The 27811-nt window shown below is 37.9% G+C and overlaps 2 protein-coding genes across 2 annotated transcripts; one reads left to right on the plus strand and one right to left on the minus strand.

Annotated features, from left to right (window-relative positions):
* Positions 1 to 7494: 7494 nt before the first annotated feature.
* On the minus strand, positions 7495 to 10342 carry LOC149181557 (putative pectate lyase 18). The gene is made up of 5 exons (XM_089416647.1): positions 9811 to 10342; positions 8476 to 9112; positions 8281 to 8384; positions 8031 to 8169; positions 7495 to 7945 (listed from the first exon to the last, which is right to left on the minus strand). Exons 1-5 carry the CDS (start codon positions 10017 to 10019, stop codon positions 7724 to 7726), a joined length of 1311 nt encoding a protein of 436 aa, XP_089272773.1. The 5' UTR covers positions 10020 to 10342; the 3' UTR covers positions 7495 to 7723.
* A 5998-nt stretch (positions 10343 to 16340) lies between these two features.
* Positions 16341 to 17000, plus strand: LOC149181558 (uncharacterized). Its single transcript, XM_089414249.1, has one exon. The coding sequence runs from the start codon at positions 16341 to 16343 to the stop codon at positions 16998 to 17000; it is 660 nt and encodes a 219-aa protein (XP_089270375.1).
* The last annotated feature ends 10811 nt before the right edge of the window (positions 17001 to 27811 follow it).

Here is a 27811-nt window from a genome sequence, read left to right on the forward strand (position 1 = left end):
CGATATCTCATTCCACGTACATGAGTATATCATAGCTTGTTCATGTACCTTCGGGTATATAGGGTGGTGTTACAGTACGTAGAGTATAAAGGAATGATCTCACTGTGTGGTTTCACATTAAATAACGCTAACACAGATTGGGCCTCCACGTAATTTTGGGTATATATGGGAGGACAACACTAGGTTGCTATCCATCCTTAGGTAACCAAGTCGACCGCCTTGTACACTGTGATACACCAAACATAACATTTGTGGAGATTGCCTTCCTGTACTTCTCAATTCGCCGAGAGGTATCTGCAGTTCATAGTTGCTTGGTAATCCTTTTGCCTAGATTATCCCTCTTTTGTTTGTTATGTTATTTTGATTAAAATAAAATTAATTGGCCACAGATAACATCCTCCATGCTCGCTCCTTAGTTGATCTTAGGTTGAGACATATGGAAACAAATCTGGAGTCCACCAATCAAAGAATTCCTTTTGATGGGAATCCTAGTCCTTTTCCTCCTTTCAAAAATATCGGTGCTCCTTATATGGCTACATTATCGCTTCTAGGATTTACCATTGGCTTGCCAGTATGGTTGTTTTCAACCTCCTTGGTTCAAAATGTCGTGATTTTTCCACAATCGAGTACTCCTCCAACTGGAAAAAAATCAACCTCCAGTTGATCCTAAAGTTGACCCTTTGCCTTCTTCCTCGGTTTTTTCTTCATCCCCTTCTTCCTCTTCCCCTGGTGAAAGTATTGGTAATAGTAACCAAGTGGCTAAGAAGAAGAAGAAAGGGAAGAAGAAGAAGAAGAATAAAATTCAGTAGGGGTGCAACCAAGCAACCATTGCTTTGAATGTAACTTCTAAGGAGAAACCATCCGATAAGCCTCACAAAGTTCGATATCCATGCAAACTTTGTACGGGAGACCATCTTCTTCAAAATTGTCCTGATATTCCTTAGATCTTAGAAGAATGGTCTTCTCATTCACATCATCCTGTGTCATCAACTTCTGGAGATCATGTTGGTGACACACCATCTACTAGTGGTAGTAAAGTTCATGGAAAGAAGGGTAAAGTTAATTTTCCTTGTAGGTTATGTGAAGGGAATCACCCCATTCACCTTTGTCCCTATCTGGATGAAGCCAAAAAAGTGTTGGATAACTGTCCTACTTCACCGCAGTGACTTCCATCTGGTTACAGGTGACTATCCCTTATTCCTTCACTAATTGATAAAGTGACTGACCCAAATCAACCCTAAGTCAAACTCACTCTCTCTGCATGTGAATCGCATGAGTCTATACTTGACCAATCACAGGTCGAGGAAACAATTGACCCGATTTCACCTTCAGTGAATCGTACCTTTCCCGAAGAGAGTGAATATGATACCACTCAGGTTCTTTTTGTTTCTTCAAATTCCAATGAGCTTGGAGGCAACCCTCCTGTTCCATCAAGACAGGAGGAAAATCCTCCCATTCTCATAACTTAAGGGGGTAATACTATCGTTTCTATGGTAGCCCCTCTAAGTAGTCTGGTCACTTCCTTTGATTGGAATCGACTGGCAGGATATCGTCTTCCTTCTTATGTGCCTTTCTAGATCATAGTACAAATTTGTAATATGATTGTACCTAGCACTATTATAGATGAAGGTGCATCTATGAGTATCCTTTCCTCCACTTCTTGGAAAGTTCTCAGTTCGCTGCCACTTGTGCCTGTTAACCAAAATCTGTTGACTTTTAACAGAGGAACTAGTCAACCATCAGGGATCCTTCCTCAATTTCCTATTACTTTGGGAGGAAAAATTGTTTATCTCAATGTGATGGTAGTTCCAAGCCTTTTAGATTACAATTTACTTCTTGGGCGCGACTATGTTTATGACATGGGAGCTATTGTTTCAACACTCTTTCAAGTGATGTGTTCCCCGCATGAAGGAAGAATTGTCACCGTTGACCAGCTTTCTTTCCCGATCCAAATATGGCTTCCAGTCAACCATCTTCCCTAAATGGTCCTTTTGTACCAATGGTATCTTCCCTGCCACGGGTCAATTATGTGGCAACCTGTTCCATGCCTACATCAACTGACGATCAATTCCGTGATGTTGTACATTATGTACTGAGGGCATTGGAACCAGATCTCGATTTCCTTGATACGGATCCCTTCCAAAGCACTGTTCTCCCATCAAATGAGAACCTCTTGGAAGTCATGACCTCACATGGGTCATGATAAAGGAATATGAGGATAGTTCTTTTACTGTTTCAATCTCGTTAAAAAATGAAGTAGGCTGCATGAGGATAGTTCCTGGTCTTGTGTCAACCTCTTTAAAAAATAAAACAATGGGTATAAGCATAGTTCCTTGTCTTGTGTTAAGCTCATTAAAAAATGAAACAAGGAATATGAGGATAGTTCTTTCACTGTGTCAACCTCATTAAAAAATGAAACAGGCTGCATGAGGATAGTTTCTAGTCTTGTGTCAACCTCGTTAAAAAATGAAATAAAGGAATATGAGCATAGTTCCTTGTCTTGTGTCAAGCTCGTTAAAAAATGAAACAAGGAAGACTGAGCAGAGTTCTTTGTCTTGTGTCAAGCTCATTAAAAAATGAAACAAGGTCCCCTGGAGCAAAGTTCCAATTCGAGTCTTTGATTAGATCTCATAAAATCCCAATCCAGTCTTTCACTTGATCTCGTAAATGAAGCTTCATTCCATCCACCTGATAGCCACAAGTAGTCTACTTAGGTGAATGTAATGAAGCTTGGCGGGCATGCACCTAGGATCGAGTCATCATGCTGGGGGCATGTAAATTGAATCTAAGCATACTTTTTCCTTTCAAGCTTCCGTAAACATGAAACTGAATTCAAGCATAGTTCCCTATGGTTCAAGCTTGTGTAAAAATGAACCCATTTCCATTTTAACTCTCGTGATTTCCATTCTATCAGCCTCTTCAGTCAGATGAGCCTTGGTTTTCCTCCTTCCATCGTCACTATCTGCTTGGCCGATCATACACTTTCACTTGGATGTTTTATCCTTTTTGCAGAATAGTTGTAATGAGTGGTCTTATTAGCCAACCTCTTCACATAGATCAACATGTTTTGAGAAGTTCCAAAATCACCGGAACCAGTTGCTATCACAAACACCACTCGTTCCTCAAAACGGAGTCCTCTTTAAGCTCTTTTCAAACTCTTGAAATATGAAATGATTGACGAGCGCTTGTCCTTTTCAACTCGTTAACAAATTGGAAACGAAATCTGCTCAGTATAAGTTTAACCCTTTTTCAGACTGAGATAGATTATTTACGAAAAAGGAATACGTTGACCGAACATGGTCAATAAGTTCTCTCTCGTATTGTTTTATGCTTTTTCAAGTTTGAGAGACAAATCTACGAAAAAGAACTTGTGGAGTTTTCTTTTCATCCATTTTCAAATTCTCTAAACATGAAAAGGACCGAGTTATCTTTGTTGTTAAACTCGTTAAAACATCAAATAGTGGCAAACTTGTCAATCATGACAAGACCAAGTTTCACCTTCACTACACTCGTTAAAACATCACATAGCGATGGGTTCACCCGAAGGGTGGAATTATAAAACAGTCATATGTTATCCTTCTCAAGCTTGATAAAAAATAAAGAGGTACTGGTCAGCAATGACTAGGGAAAATGAAAAAGGGGTAAACCACTTTTAGTAGCAAGTCGCTCTTGAACATAACACTTTCATTTCATCACCGTGATTATTTGGGTTGGATTATCAACTTGATGGTTATCATACCGTTCGTCTATCATACCATACATCACTTTGTTTTGGGTCAATGCTACCAATTCATTTCAGTGCCGTTGACATGTTCAAGAGAAGTCATTCAGTCAAAATTCATTCATCCTTTGCAATACCATAAACCTTCATTTTCATGACCGCCATTCCTGAACCTTGTGTCGTAAGTCAAATTCCGTCTCCAAAATCATTACACTCATTTCGTGTCGTTGATGTGGGATATATCAAGGCCCTCCTACGACGAGTCACTTCTTGTCGACATCAACACATTATCCAAAAAGTTGATTTAGAAACACCCTTCCAGTACCTTGAGTCTTGCATACATCAATGGCAGGTTTCTTGCTTCCGGCGATAGGTTGATATCATTGACCTTTGACCGAAAGACTTTGTATGGTGTTCGACATCAAAACATCCACTCACACCATGCAGAATGTACTGCAGTACCTTGAGGATCATTATCATTATCGGTGATTTCTCTCGTGTCTGTTAACATCTTACATCATTGGCGAGTAATTATCTTCTCATGTTTGACTTCAGATCACATATTCACATGGTTAGACTCATACTTGAGCGAACGATTGAACGAGATAGAAGACCTCGGATTTATTTTCAACCATCCGGGCTGCGATTTCAGGAAATGTACCAAATCATCCGTACAATGGCTTTACATTGATGGTCATTCCGATCATGGGTCTATATTTGTAGATGACTGTCTATGTACTTGTAAAGAAAATTTTATATGCTAAGCATGGGTATGCCTTCCCTTAGCAATTCATGAGAAAAAATCAAAATATTATGATATTATGTATTGTGATCGATGCAGGTCACCAACCACTTTGGAACCTCCTCATCACATCGTAAAGCATTTCACTCCACATTGACATTTTTCGACTTCATGCTTTAGGGGGCAGTTGTTACAGATCCATTTGGGCACATCACTCCCATCATCTAGATCAGTGTTTTAAGGCTCATCAAACCCTAATTTCAGTTGCCACATGCCCTAAATAGGTCAACCTTTTGAATGCCTCCTTCCCAGACAGTTTCATGGCCTGAAGGCATCCTGAAATGACCTCTAGAGGGACCAGCGCAGGTAGGCCCATATAAGGGTGCGTTGTAGAGTAGTTAAGTCCATGCCAGGGTGCTTTGTAGAGCACTTATGCCCTCTTTGACCTGCGTTAAGCGAGTTTGAGCTGAATTCACATAGGGTTTGGGGAATATTCTTATCTTCTGGAGCCTTTTAGAGGATCCCCACACTTATCACCTCCTATGAGCTTGAAAATGGATGAGGAATGAGTTAAGATACATCCTATCCTCTCATCCCTTCCTCCATGGAACTAATTCTAAGTTTGGAAGGCCATTCAATGCCCTCATTGATGACAAAACCTCCTCTATCTTCCTATAAATTGAGCACTCATCTAAGTGATCCGAGGCTAAACTTTGATGAATTGTAAGGAGATAATGTTAATTTGAGAGTTGAGATTATTGTAAGTGTCATTATGTTGCCGGATTTTCATGCTTATGATGTGATGTGGATGGAACCAAAGCTGGAGGAGTGACTTTGAATCAGGCTTCATGGTTGTAATTCTTACTTCTATTCAATAAAGTATTTGCACCTTTCTCCATATGCTTATCTTGATATGTGATGCTTATATGTGTGGATATATTTGATTCCATTTACTTGTAATCAATAGATGTTTTGCTTTGATTGGTTCTTTGTCTTCTGTTGATGCTTACAGGTACTTCTCAAGTGTGTTAAGTACATGAAGGAGCTACAGCACTGATACAAAGGAGACAAGAGGAAAGTGAAAGTACAAGTAGGTCCTCTCATTCTCTTTGTCTTACCTATTGTTTGTAGAAAAAGGTTAAAGTGCTTTAAACTGTTGTTCTAGATATAGCATCTAGGGAATTATTATTTATCCGTAGATACCAAATTCTTTATAACAACTATGGAGTAAAATTCTCTCCAAAGAATGTGATGCCTCTTCCTCCTAACAGCATGGTTATAACACAACCTGATAGCCTAGTAGTGGTTAAGTTTGACTACATCAACTCTTAACTAGAGTTTCAAAATAGAATCTACTAGTCTTTTACATCGCAGACATGTGGCTAGCCCCTTTTCCATGCATAATTGGCGCTGACGCGACATCCTCTCGAACTATAGGTGTTAAAACAGGAAGGTCGACTTATGAGTGGCATAACGTTTGCATACAAATTCGGATTGACATGCTTCTTGCATCGTTGGAAATATATTTGTGTATAATAGCATGAAAAGGTGCATCGCAAAAGAGGTAAATTTTTACCCTAAAAAACGTCATGTGATGCCTCAAAATGCTCTTGGAAGGTTTTAGACCCCGTTTTTCCAAACTGGGTCCCACCGATAAAAATTGTCCTGTGAGCTGATTCCTTCACTTTTTCCACTCTGAATGCATGGATATGGATGAAAAACGATATAATGACGCAATCCAGATCACCCTAAAATTTATTATGTCATAGGTCTTGTAGCATGCTCAATCAACTTATAGCGAACCTAGAACACAAACTCGTCTGCATTGCCTAACCTAGGCAAGCATAGACACACCTTACCTAACATTCTATTTGTCTTGTTGCCATTACCTTATGTGCATTATAGTAGACACTTGCTCGAACTACAATCATATCACCTGTGTAGTTTTTTATTCCTTCCACCATTATTTCCCTTAGCAATATATATGGAGTGCATGTCCACTCAACCACCACGTCGGTTGGGTGGAATGCCCCTTCACTTCATGACACCATTTCATCTCACTGGGTCGGCACACCAAATGTTTCATGTACTCCATGTTTCATATGGGTTGATGTGCCAAGGCGCTTGAACCTTTAATTGAATTCGTCCACGCCCATTCCATTGATTGTTCCACTTCACCACACAACTAGTCCATCATGTTAGTCCCTCATATCCACTCATCGCACAATCTTCCTTCATGAACACTAATCAATCCACCATATTCACACCCACTAGTTACATAATGTGTTATTGCATTGGTTCACCACACCTTGTCACACTACTATGCCAAGATGTTGATTCGTTCCAACTCATCGCACCTATTGAAAACTCTAAATTTGGGTCACACGTCCATAAGAAATATGGATTGATCAATCTCTTGGGCATGCCCATGCCATGCAACTACATTCATTGTGTCACAAATTGAGACAATGCCCAAGCCATCTTCTAAATGCCTAAGTGCTCTCGTGTCCCTGATGTGATGAAGGGGTTGAGAACCTTACAACTACGAACTGGATTAATATATGAGAGTGATGACGTGCCTATTGAAATGTGTGGGTGTAGAAAAGGGTGTTGTCTAATGAGGCCACAATTTTGCCCAGACAACAAATTTCTTGCAGGAACCTGATTGTGGCAGTGTTTAAATCATATTTTTGATAGCGGAAATGGTTTCAGCACCATCAAAAACCCCTAAGTCACCCAAAATCCTGAAACTTGATAGTTGTAATTGAGAATTTCAAAATTTTATACCCGATTTTTCCAAAATCATATTGAAATGTAACGCGTTCTATTATTAAATAAGTCCAACACTTTGATGGGTTTGTAATAAATATGTGCAGGGTGAAGCATTGATAGGTTAAGTGTCAAATCGCATCGTTTAAATTAGATTTGTGGAGCTTTTAAATAAAATTTCAATCTTGGCATAATAAATCCAATATTAATCGCTGACAAATATATAAGAAGCTAATAAGACATGTTAAATGAATGGTTAAAATAAAATAAAATAAGCTTCTGCAAAATTATTAATTCAAGCGACATATATTTTCAACACTTCTGCGCCTGCCCATTAACCTCGATGCAGAGAGGGTGTATTGATGCAGGCCGAGGTCGCAGGCTGGGAGGTACGCTCTCTCATACATAAAAGACTGCTCACAGTTAAGACCAGGAAGTAAATGAAGCTTGTGGAGAGAGGGAACGAATTTGAATGTGGCCTTGCTGTTGGGTCAGCAGCGGGAGCCTGCTCTGCATTGCAGAACGCCGGCATATGTTGTGAGAGAGGAGACGAGAGACGAAGGCCTCGCTGCAAGACTGGAAGCCTTGGCATAACTCGACGATGAGGCCGCCCCCGATTGAGTGAAGAACGCCCCGTTCAACATCAGGTCTCCCTCTGACCTCCAATTCCACTGCCTCCATGCGTTCTCTGGTGCGTCCTCGTGCTTGGTCACCTGTCCAGTCATTCATATTCATTAATTCCATCTCTGTTAATGTCAACACTAATGGATTGAGCAGAATTGAAGAAACAACCCTTACCTCCTTGGAGAATGCATTGCTAGGTGCGAGGAATCGATTGCCTTGGCTGTTGATTGTTGGGTTTGCACTTCCACCGATAGCGTACATTTCCCAGTGAGTGTAATCGTTGTTCACCACATGGAAGTACCCGTGTCGGCATCTGCATTTCAAGAATAAATTTGTTTTTACAGATAAACTTCTGAACTCTGAAATTGGACTGAATGTTAATAAATGAGACTCAAATGGAAAAATGTCAGATCCTTCAAGATACCTGGGCATGCGTTGCACTAGCCCTTCCCCAAAATGGTTAAAGGCAATCGTTACTTGCATGTTAACGTCCTGAGTGTAATCGTCGCTGTGGCCCAGAAGCATTACCTGCAACAATTGATATCACAAGAGATGAACAGGACATCCATTAATAGGAAAGTTTTAACTTCTATTAGAAAGCTGGAATTGAGATTCAAACCTTATCATGTTGCGTCATAAAGTTGTTTGAAATGGTAATTGCAGTCGACCCTCGGATGGCATCGATGAGCCCATCTGTGCAGCTTGACAAGGAGCAATGGTCTACCCAGATATTGTTTGCCCCAAAGATGGAAACTCCATCTCCATCGCTTATCGTTCTCCACCCGTAATGTGTCGGGGAATCCCTCACCATGGCATTTCCTGCAGGTTTGCAGTCATGGATGTGAATCCCGTGAATGATAATGTGTTTCACATACTGTACCGTAATGCAAGGACCGTTGGCGATGTGGACATTGGCGCCTCTGCCGTCGATTGTCTTGTAACTGTTCATGATAAGCTCCTCTTTGAGCTGGATGACCATGTCTCTCTCAAAGATGATCCACAGAGGCTCGTTTTGAATAACAGCATGGCGCAGCGTGCCGGGCCGGGGATTGACTGCATCGTAGTCATTGGGATCAGTGACAACATAGAATCTGCCATTCTGCCCTCCAATGGCATTCCTGCCGAATCCAATGGCGCAGTCTGCAAGCCTCTTTCGATTGTTTTCCCAATCTGGATCGCAGCGCCAACAGTCATCGATGGGGTTCCCCGTTCCGCAAGACAAATAACTTAGCTCCCTTCTCGAACTGTTAATGCTCCTGCAATCATTTCATGAATTACCTGTTAATGCCTCTGCTATAGTACATTGCATGGATTATGCCTCTGCCATAGTACATTACATGAATTAAGCCCAGAACAACTTGAAATCTAATAACACAGTTTCAGCTTAGCCTGCCAGATTGATCATCTATGTGGAATCTCTGGACAGAAATTTAGATTACTTAATTTATGGTATTGAATATACTTTGCCCTGCGGATTGAAACCTATAATCTTCAAGAAGAAAACACAAAACGCGTTCTTTCTCATTAAGTCAAGTTTATATAATCACATTGATTTATAGGAACACAGATCTATTCTAACCATGAAGCTATTAAGTGCATTCCCAAATATTTGATCCTCCGGGTGTTTTAACGATGCACGGTTAAATAGATCTGCCTCTTTCATGTATTGCTGAATTTTTATCTAGATTCTTGGAATATTTTGAAATTTGAAATAAAAATAAGTTCAAATTGACCTTCAACATTGGATACTAGAATATTCCCAAAATAAAAAAATGCTCATCCTGCACCCAAAAAAAACTGAACCTTATCCAAAATATCCATTAAAATACATTCTCAGCAGCAATACTGAATACATTCTTGTAAGCAATACCGAATCTATTCTCATGGAACACACAAATGTTAGCAACTACAGATCTACTTCAATAAAACTGTGCAATACATTCATATGAATTACCTTTCAACCATATCAACTACTTGTTCGGGATCCTCCACAAGTTTTGTTGCAGGTTCTTGCGCATGTTTAGTCTCAGGCACCACCGCAGGCCGTCCAAGAACAGCGCCCGCCAATTTTTCGAAAATTCCAACTGATTTCCTCGCCTCAGATCGAAAGCAAAAGATGCAGAGGAAAACAAGCAATGCAAGTCCACTTCGATAGCCAGACATTTTGGTTACAGAAGGGGTCCAACGATACAACAGTCTGCAACCTACAACAATGGGAATTTACTACGATTCTGGCTTTTCCACACTACGGGATCTCTATTGCATTGTTTCTTCTAATAATAAATAGGGAAGAGAAGACTCTGTATTTGAGAGGGGAAGAAGTGGCAGAAGATCATAGATAGAAATGCTGCTAAGCTAATTCGTGCAATCTATAACTGCAGCGAGGGATCTCGCGAGCCAGTCAAGTTCGCATGGAATGACTAAACTTGTGCTGAACTCGGGTCGTTTGCACGAATCTGCATGAACACCTTGCCCCCTGTTATATACTAAATTAGGAGTTATTAAAAGAATAAAAACATAGAGGTTTGGCGGGGTGGGGGAGACATCATGGCCCTCGAACACTGTTACCATGTGGGGTGAGAGCAGTGTAGCAAGAAAACGACCAATAAACACAGAGATAGCCAGCAATTACGGTTGTTTGTAACTATCATTGCTGACCAGACTTAACTCCACTACTCTCTCATAACTGCAGCGTTTGTGTTATTCAAATCTCTGGATAGAGTAACTACCAACCATTGGAAGAATTGCCACGGGTTCAAAGCAACCATAGCTAGTAAGCCTCCACTGCCCTCTCATAATTGCGGCGTTTGTGTTATTAAAATCTCTGGATAGAGTAACTGCCAAGCATGGAAGGATTGCCACGTGTTCCGTATTTTATATTTTAGAGTAGGTTTTATAGTTTTTTTTTTTTTTAATTTGCTATTTTGAAGAATCAAGGTAGATAACCATTTATTATCCACTATTACAAGGATGTGAAGTGTGTTAGAGTAGGTTTAATGTCTTTGGAAGGATTGCTAAGTGTTCCCTATTTCAAAGTAGCTTTTAATTCACTTGGTGTTCCATACTTCAGAGTAGGTTTAATGGTTTTTTTTAAGTCCACTAACCACATCTACCTATTATTTCATTCCTAAATAATTGCTCAAACTGGTCAACTTATGTTATTCAAAAACAAGTGTGTCAGCTTATGTTATTCAAAAACAAGTGTGTCATAGCATGAGCTTATGTTATTCAAAAACAAGTGTGTCATAGCATGAGATTGAAGAGGAATACAACCAACCCACCAAAGGAGCTACATTAGCTTGACAATGTAGGTTTAATGGTTATCAATATATACTTACTATTAAAATGATACCTCTTCAAACCAGAAGGGGTAGAGATAAGAGAAAATAAGTTTACATAAGAGAAATAAGTTCAAATAAGAGCGTTGGTCTTTTTAGTGTGTTTTTCTCTGTTTTCCCCTTCTCTTCTTGATTGTTTGTTCTCTTTTTTGCTCTTTGATTTTTATTCAATTTTTAGTATTTTATTTTAATTTTACTGATTTTCTTCTAGGTTAAAAATAAGAACGGTTTGAATAAGTAATAAAAATCTTTTGAATTAACATAATGTATTAATAAATATAAATCTTTTTATCACAACATTGATGAAGAATTTTCAAAGTTGGGAACTAATTTATCCCCTTACACCTTTAAATATAATTAGATAAAGTTAATAATGAATTAACTAACGAATTTGTAACAACTATATTCTTTCTCAATATTTATTCATGGACTTGAGTCTATTTTTTTAATGGGTTTAATTAAAAAATTGCTATATTCAATTATTTAACTAACTAGATAACTTACACTTTTAATAAACTTTTATTAATTTTTATTATTTCATATACTGCTCATATTATAATAAATAATTTTAATAGATTATTGTTTCATATTCTTGTTAGTTAAATACAATAAATTACTTTTATTCAAATATGGTAATAAATTTAACTAACTAACTTATAAACTAATTAACTGATTTTTCCATGTCCTTTGGTCCAGTTTCACAATCAAATATAGTTGTTTCCTAGTATATTATTGTTGTTTCCTAGTCAACCATTATATAGTTCTTCAACTTGTCAAGATGAATCACACTTGTTGATTCGAAAACGTCAACAAATAAATGATAATCTCAAAAAAAAAATCGCTAAATTTTAATAGTCACATCCCTGCATGGACTAGAATCCTTTATCCTACTAAACAAAACATTTTATACTTCTTTTATAAACAACAAAAATTTCATACACCACCCAGTAATTTTAAAAATAAACTTTAGATAGTATTGTTTTTTCTAGAATTTTATAATATAATTTTTAACAAAATAATAAATTTAAATAGTTTAAAATGTGTTTTTGTATATAAATAAATTAAACACCACTATGTCTACTGCAATAGATTTCTACATATTATTGAAACTTAAGGTTCTTAAAATTCCCGGGAATTTAAAAATTGACCACCCAAAAAATTTCCAGGAAAAAACAAAAATCTGTCACAGTTAGACAACTGCCCCCTCTCTGTGTGGGACCTCTGTGCCTCCCATGCAATTCCAAAATAAACGGATCTTTCACATTCTACTTTCACTGTCAAGATACCCGGTTTTCCAGGGCTTTTAAATATTGGTACCATGCTCGATTCGCGACTCGAGGATCTGCCCGTGATATTTGTTGAAATGCTTTTTTAATTACTTTATGCTGTATCTCATCCCGCTCTTACGATTTTTGGCGCAAAATTCAACCTACTATGGTCTTGTCACACTCACGGGATTCTAACTGCGTGCAAATTCAGCAAGCTTAAATCGTCGGCAGATCCCGTATCAAAGGCGCATTTTATTCCATAAAAAAATTGTAATTGAGAAAATGGATTTTAAATCATGACCGGAATAATAATGAAGTCTTGAAAATTTTCATGGTGGAGCCGAAGTGGGGCCGATTCTTTGTGTCTGTATACGCGGCAGACACAATCCAGACAAATTCCTTTCGGAGACCACACCAGACTTTATGACGGACAGAGACACAAATTTTCTCCCCGCCAGACTAATTATCTTGAAAAAATTAGAGAATATATCCATCCCTGAAACATGCATGCAACTAATAAGCTGTAATGCAGTGCTGCACTGTTCTTAAGCAACTGTTAATGCAAAATCATAGCCAGCTAAGTCTTAATACGGTGCGTTTTTCTTAACCAACCGACATATTCCAATGTATTTTATTTGAAGAAAATATATATAAACCCTGGTCAGTTCTTGTTCGGAAAATCAACGTTATATCATTACCCAAAAGCCCACCTGCCTCAAAAAATCTGACATGGGTTTACAAACCATGAAACAGTTGCCCACGTTGCAGATACCTGACTGGGTCGTACATTGACCTATATTCTGTCACTCTGAGGTTATATTTATTTCTCGGACATGACTGCTCTGCTCTTGATTAATGCTTGCATTTCCCACCCAAACGAGATTCCAGCTTGACTTAGCTCACGGGAGCCATAAACAAAGTTATGTGCATTTTTTTGTAGGCCTAGTTTAATGAGGCTGAGGAGTTGTTCCGAAAGTTATGGAAATTTTGGTTATATTTAGAGAAAATCCGGCCAAGATTTTTGTAAATCCAAGTTATAGTCGTTAAACTTCAAAATTTTAGGTGTCTTAGACATTTTTGATAGTGCTGAATCTATTAAACTTCAAAATTTTAGGTGTTTTAGACATTTTTGATAGTGCTGAATCTATTTCCACTATCAAAAACACGATTCAAACACTGCATCTACAAGATTTTTTGAAATTTTTTACCCGGATTCCAGCCACTTTAAACCGTCCGGACAATTCCTCCCCTCGTTAGACAATTCCCTTTTTTATCTTTTTAAAACAGTGGAAAACTGGTCATAAGTCATTTTTCAAATTTGCAGTGGGATAGCTAATAAGTCATTTCGGGGATAGCCAATATTTGCAAATGAGTTATGTAAGGAAACTTAGAATTATTTACTGGTGGTGTATGTTTGTTCACTAGTGATTGATAAGATGGTAGGCTTCAAAGAAAACCATACCACTTAAAATTACTTACGGATGGTGGTTTTCTACATTTTAGAAGATCAAGATCTCTTAACCAAACATAAACAGTTTTAAGCATAGAGACCACAATTATTTCACATTTTATATTTGGAGCAGCGTAATTATTAGATAATTTTTTTATTTTTTTATTTTTGAAATTTATGATATAATTTGTGAACTGAAATTTAAAAATTATATCATTAAAATTTACTCACTGGTGGTCTATAAGAAGGCAGGCTTCAAAGAAAACCATACTCCATCTTGGACCCTCAAGATCTCTTAATGAAACATAAACAGTTTTAATCCATAGAATCCCCAATTATGTCCCATTTTATATATAGAGCAGCTTAATTATTAGATAATGTTTTTATTTATTTATTTTTGAAATTTGATAATGCAATTTTGTGAATTTTAAAATGTCTTTTGAACTTAGTCTAATCAGATTGTGTTTTTGCCCTGAAAATCAAGGAAATTCCGGTAAATTTTTCATAAAATCCGGCAGGGATTTTTGTAAATCTAGCTAACAGTTGTCAAATTTCAAGGTTTTGAGTGCCATAAAGGTTTTTGATTGCGCTGAATCCATTTCCACAAAAAAAACATGATTCAAACATTTCCACCATAAAAAACATGATTCAAACACTGGTGCAAAAAATTTTGATTTTTTTTTTCCCTGGATTCAGGACACTTTTAGCAGTTCAGACAATTCCTAGCCTCAATAAACACTTCCAATAAGAACAAGAAAAAATTAATAAAACACTGAAATTCTAAAAATTATAAGATTGAAATTTACCATCCAAAAATTATCATTAAATTTTAAGCAAAATTAACTAAAAAAATCCAAAACAAAACGTTTAACACAAACAAAAACATTTTAATAATTACCAGTATACATTCAAACCTATTTAAGCACAAGTGGTAGATAACTAGAAAAGATTATCATACTAAACAAGATTTACTCATTTTTCGATTTGGCTTCCTTAACAATTACCAGTGTACATTCAAATCTAGGTTATAGTGGTCAAATTTCAAGGTTTTGGGTGCTACAAAGGTTTTTGATTGTGCTGAATCTATTTCCATATTTCCACCATAAAAAAACATGATTTAAACATTGCTGGTACAAAAAAATTCGAAATTTTTTTACCTGGCTTCCAGTCACTTTTAACCATCCTGGCCTCAATAAACAATTCCAATAAATACATCTAGAACAAGAAAAAATTTAATAAAACACAGACATTCTAAAAATTCTAAGATTAAAATTTACCATCCAAAAATCATCATTAAATTTTAAGAAAAATTAATTAAAAAAAATCCAAAACAAAACGTCTTTAACACAAACAAAAGCGTTTTAACAATTAACAGTGTACATTCAAACCTAGAGAAGATTATCATACTAAACAAGATTTACTCCTTTTTCGATATGGCTTTCTTAAACATTCAAATCTATTTAATCACAAGTGGTAGATAACTAGAGAAGATTATCATACTAAACAAGATTTAAACCTTTTTCGATTTGGCTGCCTTAAACTTTAGCCACCTAAATTTCGTTGAAAATGCATCAAATTACCTAAAAGTATGTTGGAAAAATGCGCCGAATTGTGTGAAAATATGATGAAATCATGGCACGGATACAATAATTTCTCCCTTGATTATGAAATATGTACCTTTCAAATTTATAATTCCAGAGCATAAATTCAGCCCAAAAAAATGATACGGTACATTTCAAATTTATAATTCCAGAGCATAAATTCATCCCCCAAAAAAATGATTTGACATGCAAGGAAGTGACAACACATTAAAAGAGAAAATTCTGTAAATGGTCATATTATTCCTTTTTAACCCTAATGATTTAATTGTACTGTGACTCGATAGAATTATGCAAGTATGAATATCATTCTTTTAACTTTAATTAGTTAATTGGATTAGGGCCTAAAAGTTGAGATGGTACGTAAAGAGTGTAAGTGTAAATTCCAACCTATGTGACCAGTAACTTCGAGCTAAACAAAAAATTTTGGCTCTCAAGGATCTTTTTCGGTCCTCAAATTCTAGAATGCTTTTAATTCCGGAGAGGATGCATCACTGCTCACATACTATTTTATATTTTAGAAGAATGCTCCGATCATGGCATATGGTGGCTACAAATGCTATTGGTTTATTTGGAGGTTTAGCAATTTTATGGAACCCAAATTGGATTAAAGCGATAGCTTTTCAATGCTTTGCTGGCATTTTCATTCTAGCCGATTTTCGAGATTGTCGCCCGTTCATATTCTTAATCTATACACCCCATATAAGAATCGATTTCCTTTTTGGGAAAATTTTTTATCTTTTGAATTTCTTCACATGGATTCCCTTATGATTGGGGGAGATTTTAATAGCACCCTATCTAACAAGGAGGTCTAGGGCAATGGCAGGAATATGGATCCTATTGGCCGTCTGATTCGGAATGCCATTATTCAAAACAATTTCATCGACATCCAGCCAATCTGTCATGAGCCTACTTGGGACAATGGCCGAACTGGTGACTCCTTCGTGGCAAAAAGGCTTGACAGATTCATAATGCATGGAAAACTGATTGAGCGATTCGGCCTTCCATTAATGAAGATCTATCCTACATATATATCTGATCACCGCCCCATTCAAATCCAATGGAAGGAATCCCGGAATAGAATTGGTTATCCTTTTAAATTCAATCGAACTTGGCTTTCCGATGAGTGTTTCAACCTGTTCATAAAGGACACATGGCAGCAACTTACACATCAACAACTTCATCAGTCTCATGATTTCATTAATCGCTTATCTAGTCTTCGTGGCAAAGTGAAAGCTTGGCAACGGGAGAAAATGGCATTGAACAGGAAAATGTTGAAAGACATAGACAAAAAAATTCAAAGCTTGTCCACATCTTTCAAAAATGCCTCCATATCTTCATTCACGAGGCAACAAATATGGAACCTTGAAAAAATCAAGCAAAAAATCTTGGCAGAGGAAGAATCCACATGGCGACTCAAGAGTCGGGCCATATGGCTCAAGGAAGGTGACAAAAACACCAAGTTTTTTCACAAAGTTGCAAATAGGTGAAGGCAGGTGAACACGATATGGGAGATTAAGGATGAATTTGGCAAATCTATTTATTCCCAGGAGGATATTTCCCGTGAAGCGGTCAACTTCTTCAAAAAGGCATACAACAGAGAATTGGGAGTGATATAGAAGACATCCTGTGGGGCATAGACCTGTACCCTTATATGTTTGATGAAAATCAAAATGCCGCACTATTCTCTAAGGTCAATGAGGATGAACTATTAACAACGATGAAATCATTCCAGAAGGACAAATGTCCTGGGCCGGACGGTTGGTCTATTGACTTCTTTATCCACTTCTTTGATTTGTTTAAGAAGGACATTCTCAATATGGTCGAGCAATCAAGACTAAGTGGGAATATAAGTCACCACATTACCTCCACTTATATCTCCCTGATCCCTAAAAAGACGCTCTCTACATCTTTCTCAGATTATCGCCCCATTTCTTTATGCAATGTCTTGTATAAGACTATATCCAAGATCATAGCAATGCGGATGAGGAACGTCTTATCTCTGCACTTGACTCCAGAACAGCACGACTTTCTCAAAGACAGGAACATTCTAGAAGCGGTGGCTCTCACACAGGAATCCCTACACTCTATACACCACAGGAAACTGGATACTGCTATATTAAAATTTGATCTAAAAAGGGCACATGACAGTGTTGACTGGGGGTTCATCCGATGTCTCCTTGCAAGGATCAGAATAGATAACAGATGTTCGAGATGGATCATGGCGTGTGTGGAAGAGGTTAATTACGCAGTTTTGATCAATGGAATTCCTACGCGTTTTTTTAAAGCAGCCAGGGGACTTAGGCAAGGATGTTCCTTGTCTCCTCTGCTTTTCATCCTTGTGATGGACTCTCTCAGCCTCCACATTAAGAGGGCGATTCAACAAAATACCTGTCGGCCCCTTCCATTATGCAGAGGGATTTCCATATCCCACAATTTTTTTGTTGATGACATTCTCATCACTGCTCTGCTATGTAGAACAACCTGGATTTGCCTTCACAGAATCTTGGGAAGATCTCAATGTGCCACAGGTATGAATGTTAACGAAGGAAAATCTTCCTTTTATGTCCAAGACATTAATGGGAACCTTATTATATTCTTGTCTCAGTTATTCAATATCAAAGCAAATCTAATACAGAGAGGCCTCAAATACTTGGGATTTAATCTGAAAGCAATTGGGTATCGGGTGGCGGACTGGTCTTGGATAACAGACCTATTTTATAAGAAAATTTCTGCTTGGGAACACACATATCTATCAAAAGGTGGCCGATTGATTTTGACTCAAATAGTTCTAGTTCAAACAATAGTCTACTGGGCACTCCTGTTCTATATTCCTTCTACAATCATTAACAACATGAACAGGATGATTTCCAATTTTATTTGGGGTTGCAAAAGGGACCAATTCAAATATCATCTGTCAAGACTGTCTGCACTGACTCGGCCCAAACACATGGGAGGATGGGGTATATTAGATTTATCAAAATTTAGGAAGGCACTCTTATGCAAGTCCATGTGGAAATCAATCATGGGAAAATCGCTGTGGAGCTCGGTCATGCGTGCCAAATACATGAACAACAGGGACATGACATTCTGGATCAGGGCAAATCATATTGGGACCCCTTAGGGATCCACTATTTGGAAAGGTTTTAGGAAAATGGAATTGTTCTTCAGGAAAAACCTTGTTTGGAAACTACAGACAGACACAAATATATTGATCGGACAGGATAACTTGTTGGTGGTGCTGGGAAAATTCAAATTTCCCCAAGTTTGCTGGAAGTGCTCCACAACTGCGGGATTTTCTTTTGGGCCAGTGTTATAAGCAAATGGGAGGAGCCATCCCCGCTTGGAAATATGAAAATGAGCTACAGCTTCGGGATAATTTAGAGGATCAATGGAAGGACGTTCTAATATCGTTGCGTTCCCATGGCATTTACCGTTCTGCCGATAATGATTTTCTTGTATGGAAAGGCCCGGGCGGATCCTTGACTATCCAGGTAAAACTCATTTACCAGCAACTCCTATCCTCGACGATAGGTAATATCGATGATGTTTTCCCCCTCTTTATGGAAAACGGGATGCCCTATGAAGATTATTATTTTTGCATGGCTGGTGTTCCACAATAGGAACCTCTCGTGGGAAAATTTGCAAAAAAGAAACTGGCATGGACCTGCAATCTGCCTTCTTTGTAGGAACAACTCTGAAAACAATGTACATCTATTCCTCACATGCTCTCAGGTGCGGTCTATCTGGGAAAATTTAGCGGCACATTTTGGTTTCACACTCGACTCCTGCTCCTCTATTCCTGAAGCTTTCAAGAGATGGAGCACCATGCACAAAAGATGGAGGCCCGTTCCTTTATTGACCATTTGGGCCATTTGGAAATGGAGAAATGGCAGGCTCTTTGAAGCAAAAGTAGAACCCTACAATTCAATGGTTACTTCTGTCATAGCTCTATACAACGCCCTGGACATGTCCGGACAAATCAGGAACTGTAAAAAGAAAAAAAATACAGCAATAGACTACAGGCACGGGAGCGATAGAAGTCATCCGGCATCGATGTCCATGGATTCACCATGTGCATTTTTCGATGGAGCTGCTCAACAGGGGAGGAGCGCATGCGGTGTTTTCATCAAGATAACAGATGATCAGTCTTTTGGAATCCATTGGAATGCAGGACAGGGATCTAATAACAGAGCTGAGGCGGTGGCATTAGCAGGGCTCCTTTCCTTTTGTACTTTCCTGGACATTCCGAAATTACATATCTTCGGAGACTCAAAGTTAATAATTGATCATGTTATGTCAAAACATAACATCGAAAACATTCATATTGCTGGATGGATGGATAGAATTGCAGCTTTATGGAACAACAAGAAGAGCTATACTATTTCTCACATTGCCAGATCCAATAACAGGGAGGCTGATGCATTATCCAAAATGGGCCTTACTTCTCCCCAAGGCGTATGGAGGATGCAGATTAATTCGGCAAACAACTGCTTCTAGATCCAGGACTTTTGTCTTCCTGACTTTTAACTCTCATCATGTTTTGTTTTCATGGTATGGTTTTGTTTTTCATGGTACGTATTTTACTTATGCTAGGCCTATACATTGGCACAATACACAGCAAAGGTATGAATATTATATCTCTGTTGGCATGGAAAACAATTTTGTTTTAGATATCTAATGAACATATGTTTCCTATCTCCATCAAAAAACTATGTATATATACAGACATACATCATAAATTCTGCCATATTTATAGTATGTGGAGAAATCTGCATTGTTGTACATGTATAGGCATCTTGCTGATATACTCAATATCAATATATAGCTTTTTTTCGTGCTGAATATATATATATATATATATATATATATATATTTTTTTTTTTTTTTAAATTGGTTTTTCATTTTTGGTTTTTCCTTTTATATATTTGGTTTGTGTGAGTTGTTTTTTACAGTCGGAAAATTTATCATAATTTAGTTGTTAAATTAATAATGAGAGAAATATTATTAGTTGTTATTTGTTAATGTAAATTGATTCATCACTTTTATTTAAGGAAAACCAAACTACTTGTAATTATTCACTCATGATCTCTAAAGAACAAGCTTTCACACCTGTAAAATACTTCTGGATCTTTGGTCATTACCATGTCTAAAAAACAAGTCCTTAAACAGTTTTAAAGCATACTCCAGAACCATAAACATTTTATCATTTACAAAACTTTCCCTTTTATCTTTTTTTAATATTTTTAACCATCTATATTTTTATAATATTTTATATTTATATTTATATTAAATTTTTTATTTTATTTATATCTTTTTCCTTCTCATATTAAATTTAAAATTAACTTAGAGGATAGACACAATTTGATCATTAAATTTATTTTTGACAAATGTTTTGTCCTTTAATTATTTTTGTTTTCCTCATTAATTGAAAACCTCTTTTATATTAGATCGGGTGTCCTTTTTATGATGTTTTTCAAAATGGTATTTCCTTTAAATAGAATTGGTTCATAAATCCAAATCTTATACGTGATGTTCAATATTATTAGGAAATCCCTTTTATAGGTCAAATTCGATTCATGTTCAAACATAAATATATTAATTCTTTGTTTTTTGATTTTATTTTGGTATATCAATGATATTATATCATTGTTATTTTATTTTATTTTTGGCTTATGGATGATATTTTCAAAATTATTTGATAGGTTGAATAATATTAAAAAATTAATTTTTATTTTATTAATGATATTTCCAAAATAGTTGATAGGTTGAGAAAGATTCAAGTGTCTATAAATTAGATTTTGTTTTAAAAGATTAATGGATATCTAAATTGATATTTTGGAATTTCTTGTTTTGTATTGAAATATTATGATTGATAGGGATGCCATGAGGTCCCATAAAATAAAGACTATCCCTAAAAATAAGATTTTTATTTTTATTTTATTTGAACAAAAAGTTGAGATAGCCTTTCTTGCAGGGTAATATACAATATTATCCTTTGATGAAGGACCCCAATACTTGTTTAACTATGTTTCAATACTCTCGGGGTTTGGCTAAAGCCTTATGAATTTCCCAACTAATGCTCTTTTTAGAAATAAGAGGGCTTTATTTTTGGGAAGATTGGTGATGATACTTTTAAAACTTTTAGAACACTTTTTATAAATCTATCTCAGTATACCTTGGTATTCTTTCCAAAATTTCAAGCTTTTGTAACTAGGATTTGTATCTCAAAATCCTCATGCTTGAATGAGGAGTTGTCAAGTCTTCCACAATATTTCATCATCACTTGTTCACAGTTCACATGTCCTTGATGAGATTAACACAAGCCCACGCTACAAGAGGAAATGGTATTTAACTCTTGAAACAAGGGTATAAATTGTAACAATAGAGAACTTCATACTTTTGTGTGATATAAAAATCAATTTTTCTCTTATTCATATTGGATTTTTTTTCTTTCCAAAAAAACAAGTTTGATTGTTTCAAAGTCTCATTAACCATTGAAAGACTAAGCAACATTAATGCATATATTGATATAATAATATTGGTAGTGGACCCACTACAAATTCGATGTAAATATGCTTCTATAATGATTAAAGTCAACCTTCCACAACATAAAGATAACAACTTTGATAAAATGTGAAGTAAAGTCATCTTCATGACAACTGCTCCAAATTACTATAGATCACTAACATTATTATGCATACTAATTTTTATTTTAAGGAAAACCTCATAGAGAAACTCAACGAATGTCCTCACATTTTTTAATGCTATTCCTAATAAACTCTTTGGCATACATTGATATGCCTTAGTCAAGGTGATTTTAACCAAACACTTATCAATGTATAATTAATTAAATAACTTGTAACATTGACAATAACAACATGAAGGGGAAATCATATGACTATTTCTAGTACCTATCCTTGATAGAACTAGATCCAGTGTATTTATCATACGATCTGTAAGAAGGCTATTGGATTTGGGCATCACCAAAAATATCCAATCATCCTATAGCTAGTTCGTCACTTCTTAACCTACCATATTCCAGCCACATCTAGTCCCATCACTAAAATATCCAGGGTCCATATGCCAAAATAATGGAGAGCATCAATTGTTAGACCTTGAGTTTCATCTAGCCCCCAATTTCAATTCTCAACGATCTCTACACTTTGGCGAAAAAATTATCATATAAGATCCTTTGGTTGCTCAACAATATCAAGTACTAGTGTCATTAGTTATTTCACAGATGTTGTGTCTCATATCTATGAAGACCCTTAGATTGCAAGTCTCACCTTTGAACTCTATGAAGGTATTGTTGGTTGGGCATGTAGTAGCTCTTCTCTTAATGAGGGTTTTGATAACCTCATTGATAGAGCCTTCATTAGATGTTTCGTGTCCTAAGAAATTTTGTATGGAAGTTGTGACATCCGTGGTAAAATTCCATGTAAAAATATAAAAGGCCACAGTGATGGGACATGTATTCCAATTTGAATGGTGGGGGAAACATGCTAGTGGGTGTTGATTCGGTTTATTATGGCTAAAGGAAATTGGCAAAGGCAATGGCTAAGGCTTTTGAAAGGCGTGAGCCATTTATTGGCATTTTATTTATGGAAATAATGGGAATTAGGAGAAAAGGAAGGTTAAAGGTCACAGGTTGCATGTGAGGAGGAAATTGAAGGAAAATAATGGAAAATGAAGAAAATAGAGGCCTCATTAATAAAAATACTTCTAATGATTAGTTGGAAAGCTTGGTTAGTGAGGACTTGATCAGTTCAGTTTTGGAGCTCTCTCATTATTTTCTCTCCCTCTCTCACACTCTTGGATACTTAGAGTTTTCTTGGAGCACTCTTGGAGGGTGTGGCAAACTTGGATTCTTAGAGCAAGAAGGCATCGAGATCAACAACTACACTAGACTTACTTGTAGGTACTGAGCTTCATGTATGTTTCCTTCAATAGTTTTGGCATGCATGGCATATGCATGTGGTTTCTTAGTTATAATGTGTCACTGCCATGGAGGATTGCCTGGATTGACAGTGGATTTTCCTAGCCTTCATTTCCTGGATAACTATGGAGATTGTGGATTTATTTCCTTGTTTTGTTTTAGTTGGTTCTCATGTTTCCTTGGCTTGGGTTGAGTTACTAGTTCCTGGAGCATTGGTTGGACAAACGCTTTGGAGCCCAATAACAGCTTGGGTTGAATTATTAGTCCTAGAGCCTTAGTTAGATAAACGCTTTGGATCCCCGTAACAACTTGGGTTGAGTTATTAGTCCTCGAGCCTTGATTGGACAAATGCTTTGGAGCCCTTGGTGGGTTGAGTTACTAGTCCTAGAGCATTTGGTTGCACAAACGCTCTAGAGCCCTGTATAAGATGTGGGTTGAGTTACTAGTCCTGGAGCCTTGGTTGGACAAACACACTAAATCCTGATAGAAGACGTGGGTTGAGTTACTAGTCTTGGAAGTCGGGTTGGAACAAACACTCTCGAGCCTTAGATGGCTAGGATGGAGACCAATATGGTGATGGTTTTGGTGATGTATGAACATGGGGTGGAATCATTGTTTAATGGGTTAAGGTGGATGGCCTCTGGAATCCCTGGATGAGTTTTGATTGATTTATTTTATAAGATCCCACATCATGCTTAGAATATGGCACATGGGTGAATGGTTGAAGAGATATTTGGCTCAACCATTCTACGATCAGGTGGAATGTGGAAGTCCCATCCCGGGTTTGGATTTTGCATCATTAATGAAAGTTTATTTCTCCTTGTATCTCTATGAACATTATGGTAGATTATATGTGGTTTATATGGCGGTGATTTCATTGGTATTTCAGTCCCTATTATGTTGGTTATTTACATGTTTTAAGACAACAACCATGAGTGGATCTCATCATGTTCTTACTTGTTATTGAATTATCAATGTATCTATGACCTAACAGATGAAATGGAAGCTAATGTGATAAGGAGACAATCCTTCATAATGAATCTCAGATAAGTATGAGACCCCTATGCTCAGATCTGTTATTTACACATGTAGGTTTCATATTTATTAAGTGTTTGAAAAAATGTCTGTCATGGCTAATGGGGGTCCACCCAACATCTTGAACAAGTATCTTCTTTAGTATTGTCATTTCCATGTTATTTTACTAATTTGAAGAGATGGTTCAATTATGGCTAGTGACTTGGGCTCTGGGCCTAAAAAAGTGGCTCAAATCCTGGAGTCTCTGGCATAGCACTAACAATTGGGGTCTCTAGTCGCTCGCAGGCAAGCCTGTGAGAGAAAATTTGAGTTGTCGGTCACATGCATGCCTTTTCATGGGAGTGACTTTGGGTTTAATTCATCTAAATTATAGGTTAACTTAAGGGTTGGTCACCTGGAGTGGTGTATTAGCTCCTGGGGGTCTTGAAGCACCTCGAGGAGGTTTGTGTGTTGTGCTTTTGTCGATTCTGTTTCCTTCAGGTTACCTAGGAGGTTGAATCATATCGTAGTAGCATCTCATCGCATGTTTACCTTGGCTAGCTGGTTACTTGGGTAGATGTGGGAGGAGGGTGTTATAGAGTGGTGTTGGCTTGAGGGGGCCTGACCCAGGTTCAACGTTAATTAGCCAAACAAATCCCTACACTACTGGCCCTTTCGGCATCATACTGCGGAGTGCGGACCGAAGTCTCACCCGACGCAGTATGGGGGGATGTTGGAACCAAGCTTCTGCACCCTAATATGGTTGTGATGTCGTTTGATCCCCGCCCTCGCACAGATGATCTTGCTTTAGGGCTTGTAAGACAAACCCTCTATTCCAACTTTCAATACTTTCGCGAAAGTATACGATCAACCTTCGTGCAGCCCTAACCTGGGGCTCAGGTACTTTCGCGCTACTTTGGCAGCGTGCCATATAGATTCCTCAATTACCCTAAGTGATTTTCTTATTTTGTCGAATACTTAAGTTTATCAACGCGTAATCAGATATTCGTAATTGCATTTAATTATTCAATGTAATTGTATTCATTCGCACAACATAGAAGCATAACAAAGGAAATTCATACACAAAATATCTAAACCCATCAACAGAACAAATACACAAAAAATTTAGAATAACTCCTTCTATTAATATCTTCCAAGTGTTACAGACTTTGTTCACCCTGCGCACATAGCTGCAGGGGTCCGCACACTTAGCTGCGTACTTCTACCATAGGCCTTCGTGCACTCAGCTGTAAAGCCTCTACCTACGCTACAACCCAAGACTTAAACTTCTTGCTCTAAAGCTATGACTCTCTTACTTCTTCGATGTCTCTAACTACTTAGAGCTTATCTCTTTTTATACAATCCCATGGTCTGCAGACCATGGGTAGATCTCTTACAGTTGACTTTACTTTACAAAACTAAGGGCGAACTACCCTTTGTGACACATAATACCTTTGTGCTCCGCGACCACAAAATGTGGAGTATTTACAATAATTTTACAAAAACTTGAATTAAACATGGAATTTTAGTCCCAAAACTACCCTTGGGGGATCTTGCTCCCAACAGGCCCCCAATACAAACATCGCGACTCACCCTCGAGTCACTTGGTAGGCACAAAGATCTTTGCGCAAAGCCCGTCCAGCTCGACCCTGATGACCACAACTTCGGCTGTGCATTGAGCTGTTTCCTGCTTCACATCTTCGATTGTCTTCTAAGTTACTGCCCCTGTGCTGTCAGCTTGAAGTTGTTGTTGCGTCACTTGCAAAGTCGCAAACTTGCCTTCAATTTTTTCTATGAATGCATAAGCTTCCTCCAACCAGGGCTTTAGTCGTGTCTTCAGCACTACTTCCTTGTGGAGTGCTCCACCTGTTCCTTTAGTTGCTTGGATTCCTGCAGCTTGGCTAACCTCTGTGTCAGCGCGATGGTTCGCGTTGTGCCCTTAGCTTTGTCATAGCATTGTTTGAGTTCGTGTGCTCCCGTCTTGAGCCTCTAGATGTTTGGGTCCTCCTACAAGCCAGTCAGGAACTCAAACAATTGTTTAAACAACTGGGTGTAGTATGCTACTACACTCTCCACTGCCGCGATTGCTTATGTGGCAGCGACCACCCGATGTTCCTTTACCTCTGGTGGTGTTAAAGTTTGAACCCTCAACAAGAGCTCTGTAATCTGCAAGTTCAACACCAACTGAACTCGTGCCATCTCCATCCGAGTGTTGCGCACCCCTGTGGCCCATTTACGGATGTGGACCTCGGCTGTCTCCTCCTCCGGAATGGCCAATTTTTGGACCATTATGCAGGCCTCCTCCATGACCTGTATGATCTTCTTACTCTGGCTGGTTGCCTTGGCCTCGGTGGTGATGACAACATCCCTCTATAAGGCAATCTGCTCATTATTTATTTTTTGTTCACTGATCACTTGGAGGGCGCAGTGCTCGTGGGACCTCAGCTCTGCAATGACTCCATCCTATAAGGAGTGGAGTGCTTTGCGCGAGAGCACTGCCAAGTTTAGTCCCACTCCCTTCAAGGCACTGAAAGTGGGCCTGTCTGCCTCATTTTCTGTTGTCAATGCTCCATCCGGTAGCACTAGCGCATTGGAAGCCTTCGTGTGCAGCATATCGGCAGGCTTTGATGTGCCGATAGCCAAGCTGATAGACACCATACCAACTTGATACGCGCAGGTCTGCAACTCCTGCAGTCCCGTCTGGATGGCCCCTAAGATGATTTGTTGCTGCTTTTCAAATTGATGTAGGGCCTCCACGGTGACATCTTTGACTGTGTCACTAATGTCATATAAATCTCCCTCCATCAGTGTGATAAGGTCCAACGAGGTCTTGGTCACTTTTGATTTCTTTCTGGACCCTCCCTTTTACGGTTCTCTCAGGTGCTTAATGTGTGTAGGTTTTAACCCTGTACAGAAATTACCTACATACGAATTCTAAAACATAGAAAATAAACAATGTGAGAGCATAACACATAAAACACATATACACAAATATTTCCCCTAGATCCCAAAACCGAGACTACCAGCTTGATTTTTCATTATGTTCCTTTCAATGTTAGAATACATAATTATACATGCCGAAGCATCCAATACCATGGATAGAAAAACCATCGCGTCCAAAACCATGGACTGAAAACCATCGCGTCCAAAACCATGTGCAAAAAACATGCACAAAACCATAGGTAGGTCCACCCAATCTAATATAGGGCCCAAAACCAAAATTTTCTGGGGCGTTGCCCCAAACCCCATAGAGTGGGGTTACCTACACCCCTCAAACCCCTGTGACTCCCCCCGCTACACAATCAGCGCAACGAAGGGGGGGATCCACCCCCCTTCTAACCCCCCGGT

The sequence above is a fragment of the Pinus tabuliformis genome, chromosome 3_2 (genome assembly GCF_031772625.1).
Source record: "Pinus tabuliformis cultivar Carrire ecotype Pingquan chromosome 3_2, CPIR1, whole genome shotgun sequence".
NCBI classification, from domain to species: Eukaryota; Viridiplantae; Streptophyta; class Pinopsida; order Pinales; family Pinaceae; genus Pinus; species Pinus tabuliformis.